Genomic DNA, 24,417 nt, shown 5'->3' on the forward strand with positions numbered 1-24,417 from the left:
GGGGTCAAATCGGGTGGTTTTGGGGCCAAATCTGGGAATTTTGGGGCAGAATTCCAGGATTTTGGGGTAGATTCCAGGATTTTGGGGTAGATTTCAGGATTTTGGGGTAAAATTCGGGGATTTTGGAGCCAAATCCGGGGTTTTCGGACCAAATCTGGGGATTTTGGGGCCAAATCCGGGGGGTTTGAGGTGAAATTCTGGGATTTTGGGGTCAAATCCGGAATTTTGGGGTCAAATCTGGAATTTTGGGACCAAATTCCTGGATTTTGGGGCCCAATTCCAGGATTTTGGGGCTAAATCTGGGGTTTTGGGGCCGAATTCCAGGATTTTGGGGCTGAATCCGGGGGTTTTAGGGCCGAATTCCAGGATTTTGGGGCCGAATTCCAGGATTTTGGGGCTGAATCCGGGGTTTTTGGGGTGGATTCTGGGGTTTTGGGGCCGTATTCCAGGATTTTGGAGCCGAATTCCAAGATTTTGGGGTAGATTTCAGGATTTTGGGGCCGAATCCAGGGATTCTGTGGGGGAATCTGGGTATTTTGGGGCTAAATCCGGTGGTTTTGGGGCCAAATCCGGGAATTTTGGGGCTGAATTCCTGGATTTTGCTGCCAAATTCCTGGAATTTCGGGCCAAATCGGGATTTTGGGACCAAATTCCAGGATTTTGGGGCAAAATTCGGAAATTTTGGACCAAATCTGGGGTTTTTGGACCAAAATTGGGGATTTTGGGGCCAAATCAGGAGGGATTGAGGTGAAATTCTGGGGTTTTGGGGTCAAATCCAGAATTTTGGGGCCGAATTCGCGGATTTTGCTGCCAAATTCCTGGATTTTGGGGCCAAATTCCAGGATTTTGGGACCAAATTCCAGGATTTTGGGGCCAAATTTGGGGATTTTGGACCAAATCCGGGGTTTTTGGACCAAATCTGGGGATTCTGGGGCCAAATCCGGAGGGTTTGAGGTGAAATTCTGGGGTTTTGGGGTCAAATCCGGAATTTTGGGGCCAAATTCCAGGGTTTTGGGGTCGAATCCAGGAATTTTGGGGGCAAATCTGGGGATTTTGGGACTGAATCCCAGCATTTTATGGCTGAATTCCAGGATTTTGGGGCCAAATCCGGGGTTTTGGGGCAAATTCTGGGGTTTTGGGGTCAAATTCCGGGTTTGGGGGCCGAATCCAGGGGATTTTTTTTGGCAGAATCCAAGGTTTGGGGCTGAATCCCAGGATTTTGGAGCTGGATCTGGGGATTTTGGGGCTGAATTTGGGATTTTGGGGATGAATCCAAGGATTTTGGTTTTAAATTCAGGATTTTGGGGCCGAATTCCAGGATTTTGGGGCCGAATTCCAGAATTTTGCTGCCAAATCTGATGGTTTTGGGGCTGATTCCAAGGTTTTTGTGTCCAAATCTGGGATTTTGAGGCTGAATTCCAGGATTTTGGGGCCAAATCCGGGATTTTGGGGCTAAATTCTGGGATTTTTGGGCCGAATTCCAGGTTTTCCAGGGCGAATCCAAGGTTTTGGGGCCAAACTCCAGGATTTTGGGCCAAATTCCAGTGTTTTGGGCCTGAATCCGGGGATTTGGGGTCAAATCCCAGGATTTTAGGACTGAATTCAGGAATGTTGGGGCCAAATCCCGGGATTTTGGGGCTGAATTCTGGGATTTTGAGGGGGAATCCAGGATTTTGGGGCCAAATCCAGAGTTTCTGGACCCAATCCGGGGGTTGTGGGGGCAAATCTGGGGATTTTGGGGTTGAATCCAGGGTTTGGGGCAGGATTCTGGGATTTCGGGGCCCAATCTGAGGTTTCGGGGCTGAATTCCAGGATTTTGACGCCAGTTCCGGGGGTTTTGGGGTGGATTCTGGAGTTTTTGGGCTGAATCCAGGGATTTTGGGGTCAAATTCCTGGATTTTGAGGCCGCATCCAGAATTTTGGGGCCAAAGTCCAGGATTTATAAGCCGAATTCCAGGTTTTTGGGGCCAAATCTGGGGATTTTGGGCCGAATCCTGGGATTTTGGGGCCGAATCCAGGATTTTTGGGGCAGAATCCAGGGTTTTGGGACGGAATTTCAGGGTTTTAGGGCCAAACCCGGGTTTTTGGGACCTAATTCGGGATTTTGGGGCTGAATTCCTGGATTTTGGGGTCAAATCCACAGTTTGGGGGCAGAATTCCAGGATTTTTGGGGCCAAATTCCACGTTTTTGGGGCCCAATTCCAGGTCTTTGGGGTCAAATCCAGGGATTTGGGGTGGATTCTCGGGTTTTGGGAGGAAATCTGGGAATTTGTGGCAGAATTCCAGGGTCTGGGGGCCGAATTCCAGGATTTTGGGGCTAAATCTGGGGGTTTTTGGACCACATCCGGGGTTTCGGTGCCAAATTTGGGGTGTTGGGGCTGAATTCCAGGATTTTAGGGCCAAACCTGGGGGTTTTGGGGTGGATTCTGGGTTTTTTTCAGACCAAATCTGGGATTTTGGGGCCAAATCCGGGATTTTGGGGTCGGATCCAGGATTTTGGGGTCAAAATCCACGTTTTTAGGGCCGAGTCCGGGGTTTTGTGGCCAAATCTGGCGTTTTGGGGTTGAATTCCCGGATTTTGGGGCTGAATCTGGGGATTTTGGGGCCGAATTCCAGGGTTTTGGGGCCAAATCCAGGGATTTTTGGGGCAGAATCCAGGGTTTTGGGACTGAATTCAAGTTTTTGGGGCCGAATGAGAGGATTTTGGGCTGGATTCTGGGGTTTTGGGACTGAATTTCAGGGTTTTAGGGCCAAACCCGGGTTTTTGGGACCAAATTCAGGATTTTGGGGCTGAATTCCTGGATTTTGGGGTCAAATCCACAGTTTGGGGGCAGAATTCCAGGATTTTGGGGCCAAATTCCAGGTTTTTGGGGCCAAATCCAGGGATTTGGGGTGGATTCTCTAGTTTTGGGAGGAAATCTGGGAATTTGTGGCAGAATTCCAGGGTCTGGGGGCCGAATTCCAGGATTTGGGGCTAAATCTGGGGGTTTTTGGACCACATCCGGGGTTTCGGTGCCAAATTTGGGGTGTTGGGGCTGAATTCCAGGATTTTAGGGCCAAACCTGGGGGTTTTGGGGTGGATTCTGGTTTTTTTCAGACCAAATCTGGGATTTTGGGGCCAAATCCGGGATTTTGGGGTCGGATCCAGGATTTTGGGGTCAAATTCCACGTTTTTAGGGCCGAGTCCGGGGTTTTGTGGCCAAATCTGGGGTTTTGGGGTTGAATTCCCGGATTTTGGGGCTGAATCTGGGGATTTTGGGGCCAAATTCCAGGGTTTTGGGGCTGAATCCGGGGGTTTGGGGCCAAATCCCAGGATTTTAGGACTGAATTCAGGAATGTTGGGGCCAAATCCCGGGATTTTGGGGCTGAATTCTGGGATTTTGAGGGGGAATCCAGGATTTTGGGGCCAAATCCGGAGTTTCTGGACCCAATCCGGGGCTTGTGGGGGCAAATCTGGGGATTTTGGGGTTGAATCCAGGGTTTGGGGCAGGATTCTGGGATTTCGGGGCCCAATCTGAGGTTTCGGGGCGGAATTCCAGGATTTTGACGCCAGTTCCGGGGGTTTTGGGGTGGATTCTGGAGTTTTTGGTCTGAATCCAGGGATTTTGGGGCCAAATCCGGGATTTTGGGGTCGGATCCAGGATTTTGGGGTCAAATTCCACGTTTTTAGGGCCGAGTCCGGGGTTTTGTGGCCAAACCTGGTGTTTTGGGGTTGAATTCCCGGATTTTGGGGCTGAATCTGGGGATTTTGGGGCTGAATTCCAGGATTTTGGGGCCGAATCTGGGGTTTTGGGGCAAATTCCAGGATTTTGGGGCGCCGAATCCAGGGTTTTGGGGCCAAATCCCGAGTTTTGGGGCCGAATTCCAGCTTTTTGGGGCCGAATCCGGGGTTTTGGGGCCGAATTCCAGCTTTTTGGGGCCGAATCCGGGTTTTGGGGCCGTCCCTAACAAGGAGCAGCTGCAGCAGCAGCTGGAGCACCCCCCCTTCCACCCCCCCCTTTTTGGGATTAAGGGGATTTGGGGATTTGGGGATTTTGGGAATCCCCAGTGACCTCTGAAATCCTGAACGTCCTTGCCGGCCCGGCGGAGCGGCGGCGGCGGAACGGGATCTCGGCCCCAGATCCCAAACCCCAAATCCTGAACCCCAAATCCTGAACCCCAACTCCTCAACCCCAAATTCCAAATCCTGGATCCCAAACCCTAAATCCTGAACCCCAAATTCCAAATCCCGGATCCCAAACCCCAAATCCCGAAACCCAAACCCCAAATCCTGACTGCTGGATCCCAAATCCTGAATCCCGAATTCTGAATCCTGAATCCCAGATCCCAAACCCCAATCTCCAAATCCCAGATCCCAGCCCAGCCCCAAATTCCAACCCCAAATCCCAAATCCCGTCCCAATCCCAAACACCAACCCTCAAATCCTAAATCCCAATCTCAAACCCCAAATCCTGAACCCCAAATTCCAAATCCTGGATCCCAAACCCCAAATCCTGACTGCTGGATCCAAAATCCTGAATCCTGACTGCCGGATCCCAAACCTTGAATCCCAAATCGTCCCAAACTCCAAATTGTGAATCCCAAACCCCGAATTCTCAATCCCAGATCCCAAACCCCAAATCCCAAACCCCAAATCCTGGATCCCAAACCCCAAATCCTGAACCCCAAATCCTGGATCCCAAACCCTAAATCCTGAACCCCAAATTCCAAATCCCGGATCCCAAACCCCAAATCCTGACTGCTGGATCCCAAATCCTGAATCCCGAATTCTGAATCCTGAATCCCAGATCCCAAACCCCAATCTCCAAATCCCAGATCCCAGCCCAGCCCCAAATTCCAACCCCAAATCCCAAATCCCGTCCCAATCCCAAACACCAACCCTCAAACCCCAAATCCCGGATCCCAAATTCCAAATCCTGAACCCCAAATTCCAAATCCTGGATCCCAAACCCCAAATCCTGACTGCTGGATCCAAAATCCTGAATCCTGACTGCCGGATCCCAAACCTTGAATCCCAAATCGTCCCAAACTCCAAATTGTGAATCCCAAACCCCAAATTCTCATTCCCAGATCCCAAACCCCAAATCCTGAACCCCAAATCCTGGATCCCAAACCCGAAATCCTGAACCCCAAATCCTGACTGCTGGACCCCGAATCCCAAATCCCGAATTGTCCCAAACCCCAAATCCTGAATCGTGTATCCCAGATCCCAAATCCTGGGCCCCACATCCTGAACCCCAAACCCCAAATCCCAAACCCCAAATCCCAGATCCCAGCCCAGCCCCAAACTCCAAGCCCCAAATTCCAACCCCAAATCCCAAATCCCGTCCCAATCCCAAACACCAACCCTCAAATCCTAAACCCCAATCCCAAACCCCAAATTCCAAACCCCAAATCCTGGATCACAAACCCCAAATCCCGAACCCCAAACCCCAAATCCTGACTGCTGCTTCCCAAATCCTGAATCCCGAATTCTGAATCCTGAATCCCAGATCCCAAACCCCAATCTCCAAACCCCAGATCCCAGCCCAGCCCCAAATCCCGGATCCCCAAATCCCAAATCCCGTCCCAATCCCAAACACCAACCCTCAAATCCTAAATCCCAATCCCAAACCCCAAATCCGGAACCCCAAACCCCAAATCCCGGATCCCAAACCCCAAATCCCGAACCCCAAATCCTGGATCCCAAACCCTAAATCCTGAACCCCAAATTCCAAATCCTGGATCCCAAACCCCAAATCCTGACTGCTGGATCTAAAATCCTGAATCCTGACTGCCGGATCCCAAACCTTGAATCCCAAATCGTCCCAAACTCCAAATTGTGAATCCCAAACCCCGAATTCTCAATCCCAGATCCCAAACCCCAAATCCTGAACCCCAAATCCTGAACCCCAACTCCTCAACCCCAAATTCCAAATCCTGGATCCCAAACCCTAAATCCTGAACCCCAAATTCCAAATCCCGGATCCCAAACCCCAAATCCCGAAACCCAAACCCCAAATCCTGACTGCTGGATCCCAAATCCTGAATCCCGAATTCTGAATCCTGAATCCCAGATCCCAAACCCCAATCTCCAAATCCCAGATCCCAGCCCAGCCCCAAATTCCAACCCCAAATCCCAAATCCCATCCCAATCCCAAACACCAACCCTCAAATCCTAAATCCCAATCCCAAACCCCAAATTCCAAACCCCAAACCCCAAATCCCGGATCCCAAACCCCAAATCTCGGATCCCAAATTCCAAATCCTGAACCCCAAATTCCAAATCCTGGATCCCAAACCCCAAATCCCCTACCCCAAATCCCAGATGCCAAAACCCAAATCCTGAACCCCAAATTCCAAATCTTGGATCCCAAACCCCAAATCCTGACTGCTGGATCCAAAATCCTGAATCCTGACTGCCGGATCCCAAACCTTGAATCCCAAATCGTCCCAAACTCCAAATTGTGAATCCCAAACCCTGAATTCTCAATCCCAGATCCCAAATCCCAAACCCCAAATCCTGAACCCCAAATCCTGGATCCCAAACCCTAAATCCTGACTGCTGGACCCCGAATCCCAAATCCCGAATTGTCCCAAACCCCAAATCCTGAATCGTGTATCCCAGATCCCAAATCCTGAGCCCCACATCCTGAACCCCAAACCCCAAATCCTGACTGCTGCATCCCGAATCCCAAATTCTGAATCTTGAATCCCAGATCCCAAACCCCAAACCCCAGATCCCAGCCCAGCCCCAAACTCCAAGCCCCAAATTCCAAATCCTGTCCCAATACCAAACACCAACCCTCAAATCCTGAATCCCAGATCCCAAACCCCAAATTCCAAACCCCAAATCCTGGATCCCAGATCCCGAACCCCAAACCCCAAATCCTGACTGCTGGATCCCAAATCCTGTATCCCGAATTCTGAATCCTGAATCCCAGATCCCAAACCCCAATCTCCAAATCCCAGATCCCAGCCCAGCCCCAAATTCCAACCTCAAATCCCAAATCCCATCCCAATCCCAAACACCAACCCTCAAATCTTAAATCCCAAACCCCAAATTCCAAATCCTGGATCCCAAACCCCAAATCCTGACTGCCAGATCCCAAATCTTGAATCCCAAATCGTCCCAAACTCCAAATTGTGAATCCCAAACCCCGAATTCTCAATCCCAGATCCCAAACCCCAAATCCCAAACCCCAAATCCCGGATCCCAAAACCCAAATACTGAACCCCAAATCCTGACTGCTGGACCCCGAATCCCAAATCCCGAATTGTCCCAAACCCCAAATCCTGAATCGTGTATCCCAGATCCCAAATCCTGAGCCCCACATCCTGAACCCCAAACCCCAAATCCCAAACCCCAAATCCCAGATCCCAGCCCAGCCCCAAACTCCAAGCCCCAAATTCCAACCCCAAATCCCAAATCCCGTCCCAATCCCAAATATCAACTCTCAAATACCAAATCCCGGATCCCAAACCCCAAATCCTGAACCCCAAATTCCAAATCCTGGATCCCAAACCCCACATCCTGAACCCCAAACCCCAAATCGTGACTGCTGGATCCCGAATCCCAAATTCTGAATCTTGAATCCCGAATCCCTAATTCTGAATCCTGAATCCCAGATCCCAAACCCCAGATCCTAGCCCAGCCCCAAATTCCAACCCCAAATCCCAAATCCCATCCCAATCCCAAACACCAACCCTCAAATCCTAAACCCCAATCTCAAACCCCAAATCCTGAACCCCAAACCCCAAATCCCGGATCCCAAACCCCAAATCCTGAATCGTGTATCCCAGATCCCAAATTTTGAGCCCCACATCCTGAACCCCAAAACCCAAATCCTGACTGCCGGATCCCAAACCTTGAATCCCAAATCGTCCCAAACTCCAAATTGTGAATCCCAAACCCCGAATTCTCAATCCCAGATCCCAAACCCCAAATTCCAAACCCCAAATCCCGAACTCCAAATCCTGAACCCCAAACCCCAAATCCTGACTGCTGGATCCCAAATCCTGAATCCCGAATTCTGAATCCTGAATCCCAGATCCCAAACCCCAATCTCCAAATCCCAGATCCCAGCCCAGCCCCAAATCCCGGATCCCCAAATCCCAAATCCCGTCCCAATCCCAAACGCCAGCCCTCAAATCCTAAACCCCAATCCCAAACCCCAAATCCCAGGAAAATCCTGGGGAAATCCTGGGAAGGCCCTGGGAAAATCCAGGAAAAATATGGAAAAAATCCTTGAAAATGCAGGAAAAGAATCCTGTGAAAATCCTGGAAAATCTGGGAAAAATCCAGGAAGAATCCTGGAAAATCCTGGGATAGTCTGGGAAAATCTGGGAAAACGCAGGAAAATGCAGAAAAAATCCGAGAAAATCCAGGAAAATCTTGGGAAAATATGTGAAGATAGATAGAAAATCTGGAAAAAATCCATGTAAATTCAGGAAAATCTGGGAAAATTCAGAAAAATACGGGAAAAATCCTGGAAAATCTGGGAAAAATCCGGGAATCGCGGTGGGAATTCTGGGAATTGTGGCGGGATTTTGGGGAGGAATTCCCGGGAATTTGGGGCTGCCCTTGGATCCCTGGAATTTCCCGGGGGTGGGATCGGGAATTCCGCTCCTTTCCCACCAAAATCGGCCCCGGATCCGCGGAAATCCCGGGAAAATTCCCGAGGGGGGAGGAGGAGGAAGTGGAACCGGAGGCAATTCCCGGGAATTCTGCAATCCTGAAATTCTGCGCTGGGATTTGCCTTTCCCGCCCTCCCCTCATTCCCAAAAAACCCCGCGGAGCTTCTCGCGTTCCCAAAAAAAAAAATTGGGAAAATTCCTCCCCCTTCATGGGCGTGATTCCCACAATTCCCACCAGAATTCCCACCAGAATTCCCAGAATTCCCACTGCAAGTCCCGCCAGAATTCCCGCTGCAATTCCTGTCAGAATTCCCAGAAATTCCCGCCAGAATTCCCAGAATTCCTGCTGGAATTCCAGCCAGAATTCCCAGAAATTCCCGCCTGAATTTCCAGAATTCCCGCTGCAATTCCTGACAGAATTCCCAGAAACTCCAGCCACAATTCCCAGAAATTCCTGCCAGAATTCCCGCTGCAATTCCTGATAGAATTCCCAGAAATTCCTGCCAGAATTCCCAGATTTCCTGCTGCAATTCCCAACAGAATTCCCAGAAACTTCAGCCAGAATTCCCAGAAATTCCTGCCAGAATTCCCACTGCAATTCCCGACAGAATTCCCAGAAACTCCAGCCAGAATTCCCAGAAATTCCTGCCAGAATTCCCGCTGCAATCCCTGCCAGAATTCCCAGAAATTCCCGCCAGAATTCCCAGAATTCCCGCTGCAATCCCTGCCAGAATTCCCAGAAATTCCCGCCAGAATTCCCAGAATTCCTGCTGCAATTCCCGTCAGAATTCCCAGAAATTCTTCCAGAATTCCCAGAATTCCTGCTGCAAATCCCGACAGAATTCCCAGAAATTCCCATCACAGGTCCAAGAATTCCCACCGGAATTCCCAGAATTCCTGCCAGAATTCCAAGAAATTCCAGCCAGAATTCCCAGAAATTCCCGCCAGAATTCCCAGATTTTCCGCTGCAATTCCAGCCGGAATTCCCAGAAATTCCCGCCAGAATTCCCAGAATTCTCGCTGCAATTCCAGCCAGAATTCCCAGAAACTCCAGCCAGAATTCCCAGAAATTCCCGCCAGAATTCCCAGAATTCCCGCTGCAATTCCAGACAGAATTCCCAGAAATTCCCGCCAGAATTCCCAGATTTTCTGCTGCAATCCCTGCCAGAATTCCCAGAAATTCCCGCCAGAATTCCCAGAATTCCCGCTGCAATTCCCAACAGAATGCCCAGAAATTCCCACCAGAATTCCCAGAATTCCTGCTGGAATTCCAGCCAGAATTCCCAGAAATTCCCGCCTGAATTTCCAGTATTCCCGCTGCAATTCCAGTCAGAATTCCCAGAAATTCCCGCCAGAATTCCCAGAATTCCCGCTGCAATTCCCAACAGAATTCCCAGAAATTCTTCCAGAATTCCCAGAATTCCTGCTGCAATTCCCGACAGAATTCCCAGAAATTCCCATCACAGGTCCAAGAATTCCCACCGGAATTCCCAGAATTCCTGCCAGAATTCCAAGAAATTCCAGCCAGAATTCCCAGAAATTCCCGCCAGAATTCCCAGATTTTCCACTGCAATTCCAGCCGGAATTCCCAGAAATTCCCGCCAGAATTCCCAGAATTCTCGCTGCAATTCCAGCCAGAATTCCCAGAAACTCCAGCCAGAATTCCCAGAAATTCCCACCAGAATTCCCGCTGCAATCCCTGCCAGAATTCCCAGAAACTCCAGCCAGAATTCCCAGAAATTCCCGCCAGAATTCCCAGAATTCCCGCTGCAATTCCCGACAGAATTCCCAGAAATTCCCGCCAGAATTCCCAGAATTCCCGCTGCAATTCCCAACAGAATTCCCAGAAACTCCAGCCAGAATTCCCAGAAATTCCCGCCAGAATTCCCAGAATTCCCGCTGCAATATCAGCCAGAATTCCCAGAAACTCCAGCCAGAATTCCCAGAAATTCCCGCCAGAATTCCCAGAATTCCCGCTGCAATTCCCGACAGAATTCCCAGAAACTCCAGCCAGAATTCCCAGAAATTCCTGCCGGAATTCCCTGAAATTCCTGCCAGAATTACCAGGAATTCCCGCCAGAATTCCCAGAATTCCCGCTGCAATTCCCAACAGAATTCCCAGAAATTCTTCCAGAATTCCCAGAATTCCTGCTGCAATTCCCGACAGAATTCCCAGAAATTCCCATCACAGGTCCAAGAATTCCCACCGGAATTCCCAGAATTCCTGCCAGAATTCCAAGAAATTCCAGCCAGAATTCCCAGAAATTCCCGCCAGAATTCCCAGATTTTCCACTGCAATTCCAGCCGGAATTCCCAGAAATTCCTGCCAGAATTCCCGCTGCAATTCCCGACAGAATTCCCAGAAATTCCCGCCAGAATTCGCAGAATTCCCACTGCCATTCCTGTTAGAATTCCCAGAAATTCCCACCAGAATTCCAAGAAATTCCTGCCAGAATTCCCAGAATTCCCGCTGCAATTCCCAACAGAATGCCCAGAAATTCCCACCAGAATTCCTGCTGGAATTCCAGCCAGAATTCCCAGAAATTCCGCCTGAATTTCCAGTATTCCCGCTGCAATCCCTGCCAGAATTCCCAGAAATTCCAGCCACATTTCCCAGAATTCCTGCTGCAATTCCCAACAGAATTCCCAGAAATTCTTCCAGAATTCCCAGAAATTCTTCCAGAATTCCCAGAATTCCTGCTGCAATTCCCGACAGAATTCCCAGAAATTCCCATCACAGGTCCAAGAATTCCCACCGGAATTCCCAGAATTCCTGCCAGAATTCCAAGAAATTCCAGCCAGAATTCCCAGAAATTCCCGCCAGAATTCCCAGAATTCCCGCTGCAATTCCCAACAGAATTCCCAGAAACTCCCACCAGAATTCCCAGAAATTCCCGCCAGAATTCCCAGATTTTCCGCTGCAATTCCAACCAGAATTCCCTGAAATTCCTGCCAAAATTCCCAGAATTCCCAGAAATTCCCACCGCAATTCCCAGAAATTTCCCTACAATTTTCCCCAGATTTTTTTCCCAATTTTCCCCCAGTTTTTCCCAATTTTTTCTGCCAATGTTCCCCGGATTTTTCCCTCGATATTTCCCAGATTTTTCTGAATGTTTTCCCAATTTTCCCCGGGATTTTTCCCAATTTTTCCCGGATTTTTCCTGATATTTCCCAGATTTTTCTGAATTCTTTCCCGATTTTTCCGCTGATTTTCCCCAATTTTTCTCAATTTTTCCCCCAGATTTTTTTTGGATTTTTCCCCCGATATTTCCCAGAATTTTGGGAATTTTTTCCTGATTTTTTTCTCTGATATTTCCCTGATTTTTTCCCAATTTTCCCCAATTATTTCTGATTTTCCCCCCAATTTTTCCCAGATTTCCCCCCAATATTTCCCAGGTTTTTCTGAATTTTTCCCCAATTTTTCCCTGTAGTTTCAACAGATTTTTTCCCGATTTTTCCCAGGATTTTTCCCGATTTTTCCCCGATTTCCTACAGATTTTCTCCAATTTTCCCCAGGATTTTTCCCAATTTTCCCCAGGATTTTTCCCGATTTTCCCCCGATTTCTCCCACATTTTCCCCAATTTCCCCCAGATTTTTTCCCGATTTTCCCAAGGATTTTTCCCGATTTTCCCCAGGATTTTTCCCGATTTTCCCCCGATTTCTCCCACATTTTCCCCAATTTCCCCCAGATTTTTTCCCGATTTTCCCAAGGATTTTTCCCGATTTTCCCCAGGATTTTTCCCGATTTTTCCCAATTTCCCCCAGATTTTTTCCTGATTTTCCCCAGGATTTTTGCCGATTTCCCCCCAATTTCCCCCAGATTTTCTCTGATTTTCCCCAGGATTTTTCCCGATTTTCCCCTGATTTCCCCCAGATTTCTCCCCAGTTTTCCCCATATTTTTTCCCGATTTTTTCCCGATTTCTCCCCGATTTCTCCCAGATTTTTCCCAATTTCCCCCAGATTTTTCCATATTTTCCCCAGGATTTTTCCCAATTTTTCCCCGATTTCCCCCAGATTTTTTCCGATTTTCCCCTGGATTTTTCCCGATTTTTCCCTGATTTCCCCCAGATTTTTTCTGATTTTCCCCAGGATTTTTCCCGATTTTTCCCCAATTTCCCCCAGATTTTTTCCCGATTTTCCCCGGGATTTTTCCCGATTTTTCCCCAATTTCCCCCAGATTTTTTCCCGATTTTCCCCAGGATTTTTCCCGATTTTTCCCCGATTTCCCCCAGATTTTCCCCAATTTCCCCCAGATTTCTCCCGGATTTTTCCCCAGGATTTTTCTCGAGTTTTCCCTGATTTCCCCCAATTTTTTTCCCAATTTTCCCCAGGACTTTTCCTGGATTTTTCCCGATTTTTCCCCGTAGTTTCCCCTAGATTTTTCCCAATTTCCCACAGATTTTTCCCGATTTTCCCCAGGATTTTTCTCGAGTTTTCCCTGATTTCCCCCAATTTTTTTCCCAATTTTCCCCAGGATTTTTCCCGGATTTTTCCCGATTTTTCCCCGTAGTTTCCCCTAGATTTTTCCCAATTTCCCACAGATTTTTCCCGATTTCCCCAGGATTTTTCCCAGTTTTTCCCTGATTTCCCCCAGATTTTTCCCCAATTTCCCGTTTTTTTTTATGATTTTCCCCAGGATTTTTCCCCGATTTTTCCCAGGATTTTTCCTGATTTTTCCCCGATTTCTCCCAGATTTTTCCCAATTTCCCCCAGATTTTTTCCCGATTTTCCCCAGGATTTTTCCCGATTTTCCCCAGGATTTTTCCCGATTTTTCCCCAATTTCCCGCAGATTTTTTCCTGATTTTCCCCCGGGTTTTTCCCGATTTTTCCCCGATTTCCCCCAGATTTTCCCCAATTTCCCCCAGATTTCTCCCAGATTTTCCCCAGGATTTTTCCTGATTTTCCCCGATTTTCCCCAGGATTTTTCCCGATTTTTCCCCGATTTCCCCCAGATTTCTCCCCAGTTTCCCCCAGATTTTTTCCCGATTTTCCCCAGGATTTTCCTTGATTTCCCCCAGATTTTCCCCAATTTCCCGTTTTTTTTCTGATTTTCCCCAGGATTTTTCCCGATTTTCCCCCGATTTTCCCCAGGATTTTTCCCGATTTCTCCCGGATTTTTCCCCAGGATTTTTCCCGATTTCCCCCGGCTTTTTCCCGATTTTCCCGTCTTTCCCCAGGGGTGTGCGGCTGCTGCGGAGCGCTCCGGCCCCGCTACAAGCGCCTGGTGGACAACATCTACCCCGAGGACCCCGAGGTGATTCCCGGGATTTTACGGGATTTGGGATTTGGGGTTCGGGAATTCGGGATTCGAGGTTTGGGGATTGGGATTTGGGATTTTGGGTTTGGGGTTTGGAAAGCTGGGATCTGGGATTTGGAGATTTGGGGTTTGGGAATTCGGGATTCGGGAATTTGGGGTTTGGGGTTTGGAAATTTGGGATCTGGGATTTGGAGATTTGGAGATTTGGGGTTTGGGAATTTGGGATTCGGGAATTTGGGGTTTGGGAATTTGGAATTTGGGAATTTGGGAATTTGGGGTTTGGGGATGGATGGACAACATCCTCCCCAAGGACCCCGAGGTGATTCCCGGGATTTTACGGGATTTGGGGTTTGGAGTTTGGGGATTCGGGATTTGGGGTTTGGGGTTTGGGGATTTGGGATTTGGGGTTTGGGAATTTGGGATTCGGGAATTTGGGAATTTGGGGTTTGGGGAAGGATGGACAACATCTACCCCGAGGACCCCGAGGTGATTCCCGGGATTTTACGGGATTTGGGATTTGGGATTTGGGGATTCGGGATTTGGGGTTTGGGGTTTGGGATTTGGGGTTTGGGGTTTGGAAATTTGGGATTTGGGGATTTGGAGATTTGGGGTTTGGGAATTTGGGATTCGAGAATTTGGGGTTTGGGGTTTGGGAATTTGGGGTTTGGGGAAGGATGGACAACATCTACCCCGAGGACCCCGAGGTGATTCCCGGGATATTATGGGATTTGGGATTTGGGGTTCGGGAATTCGGGATTTGGGGTTTGGGGTTTGGGATTTGGGGTTTGGGGTTTGGGAATTTGGGATTCGGGAATTTGGGGTTTGGGATTTGGGGTTCGGGAATTCGGGATTTGGGGATTGGCATTTGGGATTTGGGATTTGGGGTTTGGGATTTGGGATCTGGGATTTGGGGATTTGAGATTTGGGGATTTGGGGATTAGGGAACTTGGGGATTTGGGGTTTGGGAATTTGGGATTTGGGATTTTGGGGTTTGGGAATTTGGGGATGGGAGGTCAACATCTACCCCGAGGACCCCGAGGTGATTCCTGGGATTTTATGGGAATTTGGGGTTCAGGAATTTGGGATTTGGGATCCGGGGATTTGGGGCTAGGGGAATTTGGGAATTTGGGATTCAGGAACTTTGGGTTTGGGGTTTTTGGGAAGGATGGACAACATCTACCCTGAGGTTCCCGAGGTGATTCCCAGAATTTTATGGGAATTTGGGAATTTGGAATTTGGGGTTTGGGGTTTTTTGGGATTTGGGGATTTGGGGATTTGGGATTTGGGGTCAGGGATTTTGGGATTGCGAGTTGGGATTTGGGAATATCCCAAATATTGGAAAGAGTTGAGAATTCGGGATTTGAGATAATCCTGAATTTTGGGAAAATTTGGGAATTTAGGCTTTGGGATTTGCTGTCGGAAATTTCAGAACTTGAGGTATGAGGTTTGGAATTTGGGATTAGGATTTAGGATTTGGGATTTAGGACGTTATGATCCCTCGTATCCCTGCCGTCATTCCTGTTGTTATTCCCGTTATTCCCGTTGTTTTTCCCGCTGTTCCCGGCATTCCCATTTTCATTCTCGTTGTTATTCCCGGTTTTCCAGGAGGGGCTGGTGAAGTCCAACATGGAGACGCCGACGTTCCCATTGTCGTTCCCGTTGTCATTCCCGGTTTTCCCGCAGGAGGGGCTGGTGAAGTCCAACATGGAGAAGCCGACGTTCCCGTTTTCCGTTCCCGTTGCCGTTCCCGTTGTCATTCCCGGTTTTCCCGCAGGAGGGGCTGGTGAAGTCCAACATGGAGAAGCTGACGTTCCCGTTTTCCGTTCCCGTTGTCGTTCCCGTTGCCGTTCCCGTTGTCATTCCCGGTTTTCCCGCAGGAGGGGCTGGTGAAGTCCAACATGGAGAAGCCGACGTTCCCGTTTTCCGTTCCCGTTGCCGTTCCCGTTGTCATTCCCGGTTTTCCCCGCAGGAGGGGCTGGTGAAGTCCATCATGGAGAAGCCGACGTTCCTGTTTTCCGTTCCCGTTGCCGTTCCCGTTTTCCGTTCCCGTTGTCATTCCCGGTTTTCCCGCAGGAGGGGCTGGTGAAGTCCAACATGGAGAAGCTGACGTTCTACGCGCTGTCGGCGCCGGAGAAGCTCGACCGCATCGGCGCCTACCTCTCCGAGCGCCTCACGCGCGACGTCGCCCGCCACCGATACGGGTGCGGATCCCGGCGCTCCCGGAATTCCCACCTTCCCGGGTTCCCTTCCCCCAAAAAATCCCTTCTCCAAGTTCCCAGATTCCCAAATTCCCAGACTCCCTTCCCTAAGTCCCTTCCCAGATTCCCAGATTCCCTGATTCGCTTCCCTAAATCCCTTCCCAAATTTCCTTCCCAGATTCCCAGATTCCCAGATTTCCTTCCTTAAATCCCTCCCAAAATTTCCAGATTCCCAAATTCCCAGATTCCCAAATTCCCAGATTCCTAGATTTCCTTCCCAATATCCCTTCCCAAATGCCCTGATTCCCAAATTCCCCAGATTTCCTTCCCGATATCCCTTCCCAGATTCCCAGATTCCCAAATTCCCAGATTCCCAGATTTCCTTCCCGATATCCCTTCCCAGATTCCCAGATTCCCAGATTCCCAAATTCCCAGATTCCCAGATTCCCAGATTCCCAGCTTTCCTTCCTGATATCCCTTCCCAGATTCCCAGATTCCCAGATTCCCAGATTTCCTTCCCTAAATCCCTTCCCAGATTACCAAATTCCAAAATTCCCAAACTTCCCAGATTCCCAGATTCCCCTTCCTAAATCCCTTCCCAAATTTCCTTCCCAGATTCCCAGATTCCCAGATTTCCTTCCCTAAATCCCTTCCCAGATTCCCAGATTCCCCTCCCTAAATCCCTTCCCAAATTTCCTTCCCAGATTCCCAGATTCCCAGATTCCCAGATTTCCTTCCCGATATCCCTTCCCAGATTCCCAGATTCCCAGATTCCCAGATTCACAGATTCCCAGATTCCCAGATTTCCTTCCCAATATCCCTTTCCAGATTCCCAAATTCCAAAATTCCCAAACTTCCCAGATTCCCAGATTCCCCTTCCTAAATCCCTTCCCAAATTTCCTTCCCAGATTCCCAGATTCCAAGATTTCCAGATTTCCTTCCTGATATCCCTTCCCAGATTCCCAGATTCCCAGATTCCCAAATTCCCAGATTTCCTTCCCAATATCCCTTCCCAGATTTCCAGATTCCCAAATTCCCAGATTCCCAAATTCCCAGATTCCCAGATTCCCAGATTCCCAGATTCCCAGATTTCCTTCCCTAAATCCCTTCCCAGATTCCCAGATTCCCAGATTCCCCTCCCTAAATCCCTTCCCAATTTTCCTTCCCAGATTTCCAGATTCCAAGATTCCCAGATTTCTTTCCCGATATCCCTTCCCAGATTCCCAGATTCCCAGATTCCCAGATTCCCACATTCCCAGATTTCCAGATTTCCCTTCCCTAAATCCCTTCCTAGATTCCCAAATTCCAAAATTCCCAAACTTCCCAGATTCCCAGATTCCCCTCCCTAAATCCCTTCCCAATTTTCCTTCCCAGATTCCCACATTCCCAGATTCCCAGATTTCCTTCCCGATATCCCTTCCCAGATTCCCAGATTCCCAGATTTCCTTCCTGATATCCCTTCCCAGATTCCCAGATTCCCAAATTCCCAGATTCCCACATTCCCAGATTCCCAGATTTCCTTCCCTAAATCCCTTCCCAGATTCCCAAATTCCAAAATTCCCAAACTTCCCAGATTCCCAGATCCCCTTTCCCTGAATCTCTCCAAAAATTTCCTTCCCCAATTCCCAAATTCACAGATTTCCAGATTCCCTTCCCTAAATCCCTTCCTAGATGCCCAAATTCCAAAATTCCCAAACTTCCCAGATTCCCAGATTCCCCTCCCTAAATCCCTTCCCAATTTTCCTTCCCAGATTCCCAAATTCCCAGATTCCCAGATTTCCTTCCCGATATCCCTTCCCTGATTCCCAGATTCCCAGATTCCCAGATTTCCTTCCTGATATCCCTTCCCAGATTTCCAGATTCCCAAATTCCCACATTCCCAAATTCCCAGATTCCCAGATTTCCTTCCCGATATCCCTTCCCAGATTTCCAGATTCCCAAATTCCCAGATTTCCTTCCCTAAATCCCTTCCCAGATTCCCAAATTCCAAAATTCCCAAACTTCCCAGATTGCCAGATTCCCCTTCCTAAATCCCTTCCCAAATTTCCATCCCACATTCCCAGATTCCAAGATTTCCAGATTTCCTTCCCAATATCCCTTCCCAGATTCCTAAATTTCAGGATTCCCAGATTCCCAGAGTCCCTTCCCAACTTTCCTTCCCAAATTCCTAGATTTCCAGATTTCCTTCCCTAAATCCCTTTCCAAAATTCCTTTCCCAGATTCCCAAATTCCCAAATTCCCAAATTCCCAGACTCCCAAATTCCCAGACTCCAAAATTTCCCGATTCCCTTTATTAAATCCCTTCCCAAGTACCCAAATTCCCAAATTCCCAAATTCCTCTCCCGTTTTGTCCCGAGTTAACCCCGCTCCCATCCCAGTGTTCTCTCCTGGGATAACCCAGCTCCATTCCCGGTGATTTGTCCCGGGATAACCCCGGGCTAACTGATCCCGGTGTTTTATCCCAGGATAACCGATTGTCCCAGTGCTTTATCCCGGGATAACCGATTGTCCCGGTGTTTTTTATCCGGGTGTTTTATCCCGGGATAACCAATTGTCCCATGTTTTATCCCAGGATAACCGATTGTCCCAGTGCTTTATCCCGGGATAACCAATTGTCCCGGTGTTTTGTCCCGGGATAACCGATTGTCCCGGTGTTTTCTATCCCGGGACAACCGATTGTCCCGGTGTTTTATTCCGGGATAACCGATTGTCCCGGTGTTTTATCCCGGGATAACTGATTGTCCCGGTGTTTTATCCCGGGCTAACCGATTGTCCCGGTGTTTTATCCCAGGATAACCGATTGTCCCAGTGCTTTATCCTGGGATAACCGATTGTCCCGGTGTTTTTATCCCAGGATAACCGATTGTCCCGGTGTTCTTTATCCCAGGATAACCGATTGTCCCGGTGTTTTATCCCGGGATAACCGATTGTCCCGGTGTTTTATCCCAGAATAACTGATTGTCCCGGGGCTTTATCCCAGGATAACCGATTGTCCCGGTGTTTTGTCCCGGTGTTTTATCCCGGGATAACCGATTGTCCCGGTGTTTTATCCCAGAATAACTGATTGTCCCGGTGTTTTATCCCGGGCTAACCGATTGTCCCGGTGTTTTATCCCAGGATAACTGGTTGTCCCAGTGTTTTATCCTGGGATAACTGACTGTCCCGGTGTTGTTTATCCCAGGATAACCGACTCTCCTGGTGTTTTATCCCAGAATAACTGATTGTCCCGGTGTTTTATCCCAGAATAACCGATTGTCCCAGTGCTTTATCCCGGGCTAACCGATTGTCCCGGTGTTTTATCCCGGGATAACCGATTGTCCCGGTGTTTTATCCCAGGATAACCGATTGTCCCGGTGTTTTGTCCCGGTGTTTTATCCCGGGATAACCGGTTGTCCCGGTGTTTTGTCCCAGGATAACCGGTTGTTCTGTGTTTTGTCCTGGGATAACCGGTTGTCCCAGTGTTTTTTATCCCGGTGCTTTGTCCCGGGATAACCGATTGTCCCATGTTTTATCCCAGGATAACCGATTGTCCTGGTGTTTTATCCCAGGATAACCGATTGTCCCAGTGCTTTATCCCGGGATAACCGATTGTCCCGGTGTTTTGTCCTGGTGCTTTGTCCCGGGATAACCGGTTGTCCCAGTGTTTTATCCTGGGATAAGCGACTGTCCCGGTGTTTTTTATCCCGGGATAACCGGTTGTCCCGGTGTTTTATTGCGGGATAACCAATTGTCCCGGTGCTTTATCCCGGGATAACCGATTGTCCCGGTGTTTTATCCCAGGATAACGGATCGTCCCGGTGCTTTATCCCGGAATAACTGACTGTCCCGGTGTTTTGTCCCGGGATAACCGACTCTCCCGGTGCTTTGTCCCGGGATAACCGATTGTCCTGGTGCTTTATCCCGGGATAACCGACCGTCCCGGTGCTTTATCCCGGGACACCCCGACCGTCCCGGTGCGTTATCCCGGTGTTTTTTGTCCCGGGATAAGTGGTCGTGTGTCCCGGGCCAGGTCGGTGCGGGTGGCCATGGAGGCGCTGGACCAGCTGCTGCTGGCCTGCCACTGCCAGAGCATCAACCCGACCCATCCCGGAGCTTTGTCCCGGTGCTTTATCCCGGGATAACCGATTGTCCCGGGGTTTTATCCCGGGATAACCGATTGTCCCGGTGCTTTATCCCAGGATAACCGACCGTCCCGGTGCTTTGTCCCGGAATAACGGACAGTCCCGGTGTTTTATCCCAGGATAACCGGTTGTCCCGGTGCTTTATCCCAGGATAACCGATTGTCCCGGTGTTTTATCGCGGGATAACCGATTGTCCCGGTGTTTTATCCCGGAATAACCGACCGTCCCGGTGTTTTATCCCTGGGATAACCGATTGTCCCGGTGCTTTATCCCGGGACAACCGATTGTCCCAGTGCGTTATCCCGGTGCTTTATCCCGGGATAAGCGGTCGTGTGTCCCGGGCCAGGTGGGTGCGGGTGGCCATGGAGGCGCTGGACCAGCTGCTGCTGGCCTGCCACTGCCAGAGCATCAACCCGACCCATCCCGGAGCTTTGCACCGGTGCTTTATCCCGGGATAACCGATTGTCCCGGTGCTTATATCCCGGGATAACCGATTGTCCCGGTGCTTTATCCCAGGATAACCGACCGTCCCGGTGCTTTGTCCCGGAATAACGGACTGTCCCGGTGTTTTATCGCAGGATAACCGATTGTCCCGGTGCTTTATCCCAGGATAACCGATTGTCCCGGTGTTTTATCGCGGGATAACCGATTGTCCCGGTGCTTTATCCCAGGATAACCGATTGTCCCGGTGTTTTATCGCGGGATAACCGATTGTCCCGGTGTTTTATCCCAGGATAACTGATTGTCCGGGTGTTTTATCCCAGGATAACTGTTTGTCCCGGTGTTTTATCCCGGGATAACCGATTGTCCCGGTGCTTTATCCCAGAATAACTGATTGTCCCGGTGTTTTGTCCAGGATAACCGTTTGTCCCGGTGTTTTATCCCAGGATAACCGACTCTCCCGGTGTTTTATCCCAGGATAACCTATTGTCCCGGTGTTTTGTCCCAGGATAACCGATTGTCCCGGTGTTTTATCGCGGGATAACCGATTTTCCCGGTGTTTTATCCCAGGATAACCGATTGTCCCGGTGTTTTATCACGGGATAACCGATTTTCCCGGTGCTTTATCCCGGGATAACCGATTGTCCCGGTGCTGTATCCCGGTGTTTTATCCCGGGATAAGCGGTCGTGTGTCCCGGGCCAGGTGGGTGCGGGTGGCCATGGAGGCGCTGGACCAGCTGCTGCTGGCCTGCCACTGCCAGAGCATCAACCCGACCCATCCCGGAGCTTTGTCCCGGTGCTGTATCCCGGGATAACCGATTGTCCCGGTGCTTTATCCCGGGATAACCGATTGTCCCGGTGCTTTATCCCAGGATAACCGACCGTCCCGGTGCTTTGTCCCGGAATAACGGACAGTCCCGGTGTTTTATCCCAGGATAACCGGTTGTCCCGGTGCTTTATCCCAGGATAACCGATTGTCCCAGTGTTTTATCGCGGGATAACCGATTTTCCCGGTGTTTTATCCCAGGATAACCGATTGTCCCGGTGTTTTATCGCGGGATAATCGATTGTCCTGGTGTTTTATCCCAGGATAACCGATTTTCCCGGTGTTTTATCCCAGAATAACGGATCGTCCCGGTGCTTTATTCCTGGATAACCGATTGTCCCGGTGTTTTATCCCAGGATAACCGTTTGTCCCGGTGTTTTATCCCGGGATAACCGATTGTCCCGGTGTTTTATCCCAGGATAACTGATTGTCCGGGTGTTTTATCCCAGGATAACTGTTTGTCCCGGTGTTTTATCCCGGGATAACCGATTGTCCCGGTGCTTTATCCCAGAATAACTGATTGTCCCGGTGTTTTGTCCCAGGATAACCGTTTGTCCCGGTGTTTTATCCCAGGATAACCGACTCTCCCGGTGTTTTATCCCAGGATAACCTATTGTCCCGGTGTTTTGTCCCAGGATAACCGATTGTCCCGGTGTTTTGTCCCAGGATAACCGATTGTCCCGGTGTTTTATCGCGGGATAACCGATTTTCCCGGTGTTTTATCCCAGGATAACCGATTGTCCCGGTGTTTTATCACGGGATAACCGATTTTCCCGGTGCTTTATCCCGGGATAACCGATTGTCCCGGTGCTGTATCCCGGTGTTTTATCCCGGGATAAGCGGTCGTGTGTCCCGGGCCAGGTGGGTGCGGGTGGCCATGGAGGCGCTGGACCAGCTGCTGCTGGCCTGCCACTGCCAGAGCATCAACCCGACCCATCCCGGAGCTTTGTCCCGGTGCTGTATCCCGGGATAACCGATTGTCCCGGTGCTTTATCCCGGGATAACCGATTGTCCCGGTGCTTTATCCCAGGATAACCGACCGTCCCGGTGCTTTGTCCCGGAATAACGGACAGTCCCGGTGTTTTTATCCCAGGATAACCGGTTGTCCCGGTGCTTTATCCCAGGATAACCGATTGTCCCAGTGTTTTTATCGCGGGATAACCGATTTTCCCGGTGTTTTATCCCAGGATAACCGATTGTCCCGGTGTTTTATCGCGGGATAATCGATTGTCCTGGTGTTTTATCCCAGGATAACCGATTTTCCCGGTGTTTTATCCCAGAATAACGGATCGTCCCGGTGCTTTATTCCTGGATAACCGATTGTCCCGGTGTTTTATCCCTGGGGTAACCGATTGTCCTGGTGCTTTATCCCAGAATAGCCCATTGTCCCGGTGTTTTATCCTGGGAAAATGGATTGTCCCAGTGTTTTGTCCCGGGACACCCGACCGTCCCGGTGCGTTATCCCGGTGTTTTTTATCCCGGGATAAGCGGTCGTGTGTCCCGGGCCAGGTCGGTGCGGGTGGCCATGGAGGCGCTGGACCAGCTGCTGCTGGCCTGCCACTGCCAGAGCATCAACCCGACCCATCCCGGAGCTTTGTCCCGGTGCTTTGTCCCGGGATAACCGATTGTCCCGGTGCTTTATCCCGGGACAACCGACCGTCCCGGTGCTGTATCCCAGGATAACCGATTCACCCGGTGTTTTATCCCAGGACAACCGACTGTCCTGGTGTTTTATCCCGGGATAACCGACAGTCCCCGTGTTTTATCCCAGGATAACTGATTGTCCCGGTGTTTTATCGCGGGACAACCGACTGTCCTGGTGCTTTGTCCCGGGATAACCGATTGTCCCGGTATTTTATCCCAGGATAACCGATTGTCCCGGTATTTTATCCCGGGATAACTGACTGTCCCGGTGTTTTTTATCCCAGGATAACCGATTGTCCCAGTGTTTTATCCCAGGATAACCGATTGGCCCGGTGCTTTATCCCTGGATAACCGACCGTCCCGGTGTTTTATCCCGGAATAACCGACCGTCCCGGTGTTTTATCCCGGGATAACCGATTGTCCCGGTGCTTTATCCCAGGATAACCGATTGTCCCGGTGCTTTATCCCGGGATAACCGACCGTCCCGGTGTTTTTTATCCCGGGATAAGCGGTCGTGTGTCCCGGGCCAGGTCGGTGCGGGTGGCCATGGAGGCGCTGGACCAGCTGCTGCTGGCCTGCCACTGCCAGAGCATCAACCCGTTCGTGGAGAGCTTCCTGACCATGGTGGCCAAACTGCTCGAGTCCGACAAGCCCGACCTGCAGATCCTCGGCACCAACTCCGTGAGGGGAAAAGGCCGGAATTCCCGGGGAAGGGGGTGGAAAAACCGGGGGAAAAAAACGGGGGGGAGAGGGAGAAAACGGGGCGGGAATGGGGAAAAAAAGGGGGGGAATGGGGAAAAAAAAACCAGGGGGAAATGGGGAAAAAATGGGGAAAATGGCTAGGAAAATGGGGGGAAAACGGGGGATAATGAGGGAATTTCCAGGGGAAAATGGGGAAAAAAATAGGGAAAAAAGGGGAAAATGGCTGGGAAAATGGGGGGAAAACGGGGAAAAATGGGGGAATTCCTGGGGGAAAAAAACAGGGGAAAATGAGGGAATTTCCAGGGGAAAATGGGGAAAAAATGGGGAAAATGGCTGGGAAAATGGGGGGAAAACGTGGGAAATTGAGGGAATTTCCAGGGGAAAATGGGGGAAAAAATAGGGAAAAAAGGGGAAAATGGCTGGGAAAATGGGGGGAAAACGGGGAAAAATGGGGGAATTCCTGGGGGAAAAAAACAGGGGAAAATGAGGGAATTTCCAGGGGAAAATGGGGAAAAAATGGGGAAAATGGCTGGGAAAATGGGGGGAAAACGGGGGAAAATGAGGGAATTTCCAGGGGAAAATGGAGAAAAAAATGGGGAAAAAATGGGG

The 24,417-nt window shown here is 49.8% G+C and overlaps 1 protein-coding gene across 1 annotated transcript in view; it reads left to right on the forward strand.

The window, feature by feature from the left end:
- Positions 1 to 23,822, forward strand: part of LOC137467169 (protein EFR3 homolog B-like) — a gene marked incomplete at its 3' end in the record, with an annotated part of 32,268 nt that extends 8,446 nt beyond the window's left edge. Inside the window, exons 2-4 of the mRNA XM_068178712.1 lie at positions 13,797 to 13,873; positions 15,950 to 16,077; positions 23,637 to 23,822. Of these exons, the coding sequence (XP_068034813.1) occupies positions 13,797 to 13,873; positions 15,950 to 16,077; positions 23,637 to 23,822 (391 nt within the window). The remainder of the gene's footprint in view (positions 1 to 13,796; positions 13,874 to 15,949; positions 16,078 to 23,636) is intronic.
- Between the last annotated feature and the right edge of the window lie 595 nt (positions 23,823 to 24,417).

Source organism: Anomalospiza imberbis, unplaced genomic scaffold, assembly GCF_031753505.1.
Source record: "Anomalospiza imberbis isolate Cuckoo-Finch-1a 21T00152 unplaced genomic scaffold, ASM3175350v1 scaffold_520, whole genome shotgun sequence".
Lineage (NCBI taxonomy): Eukaryota > Metazoa > Chordata > Aves > Passeriformes > Viduidae > Anomalospiza > Anomalospiza imberbis.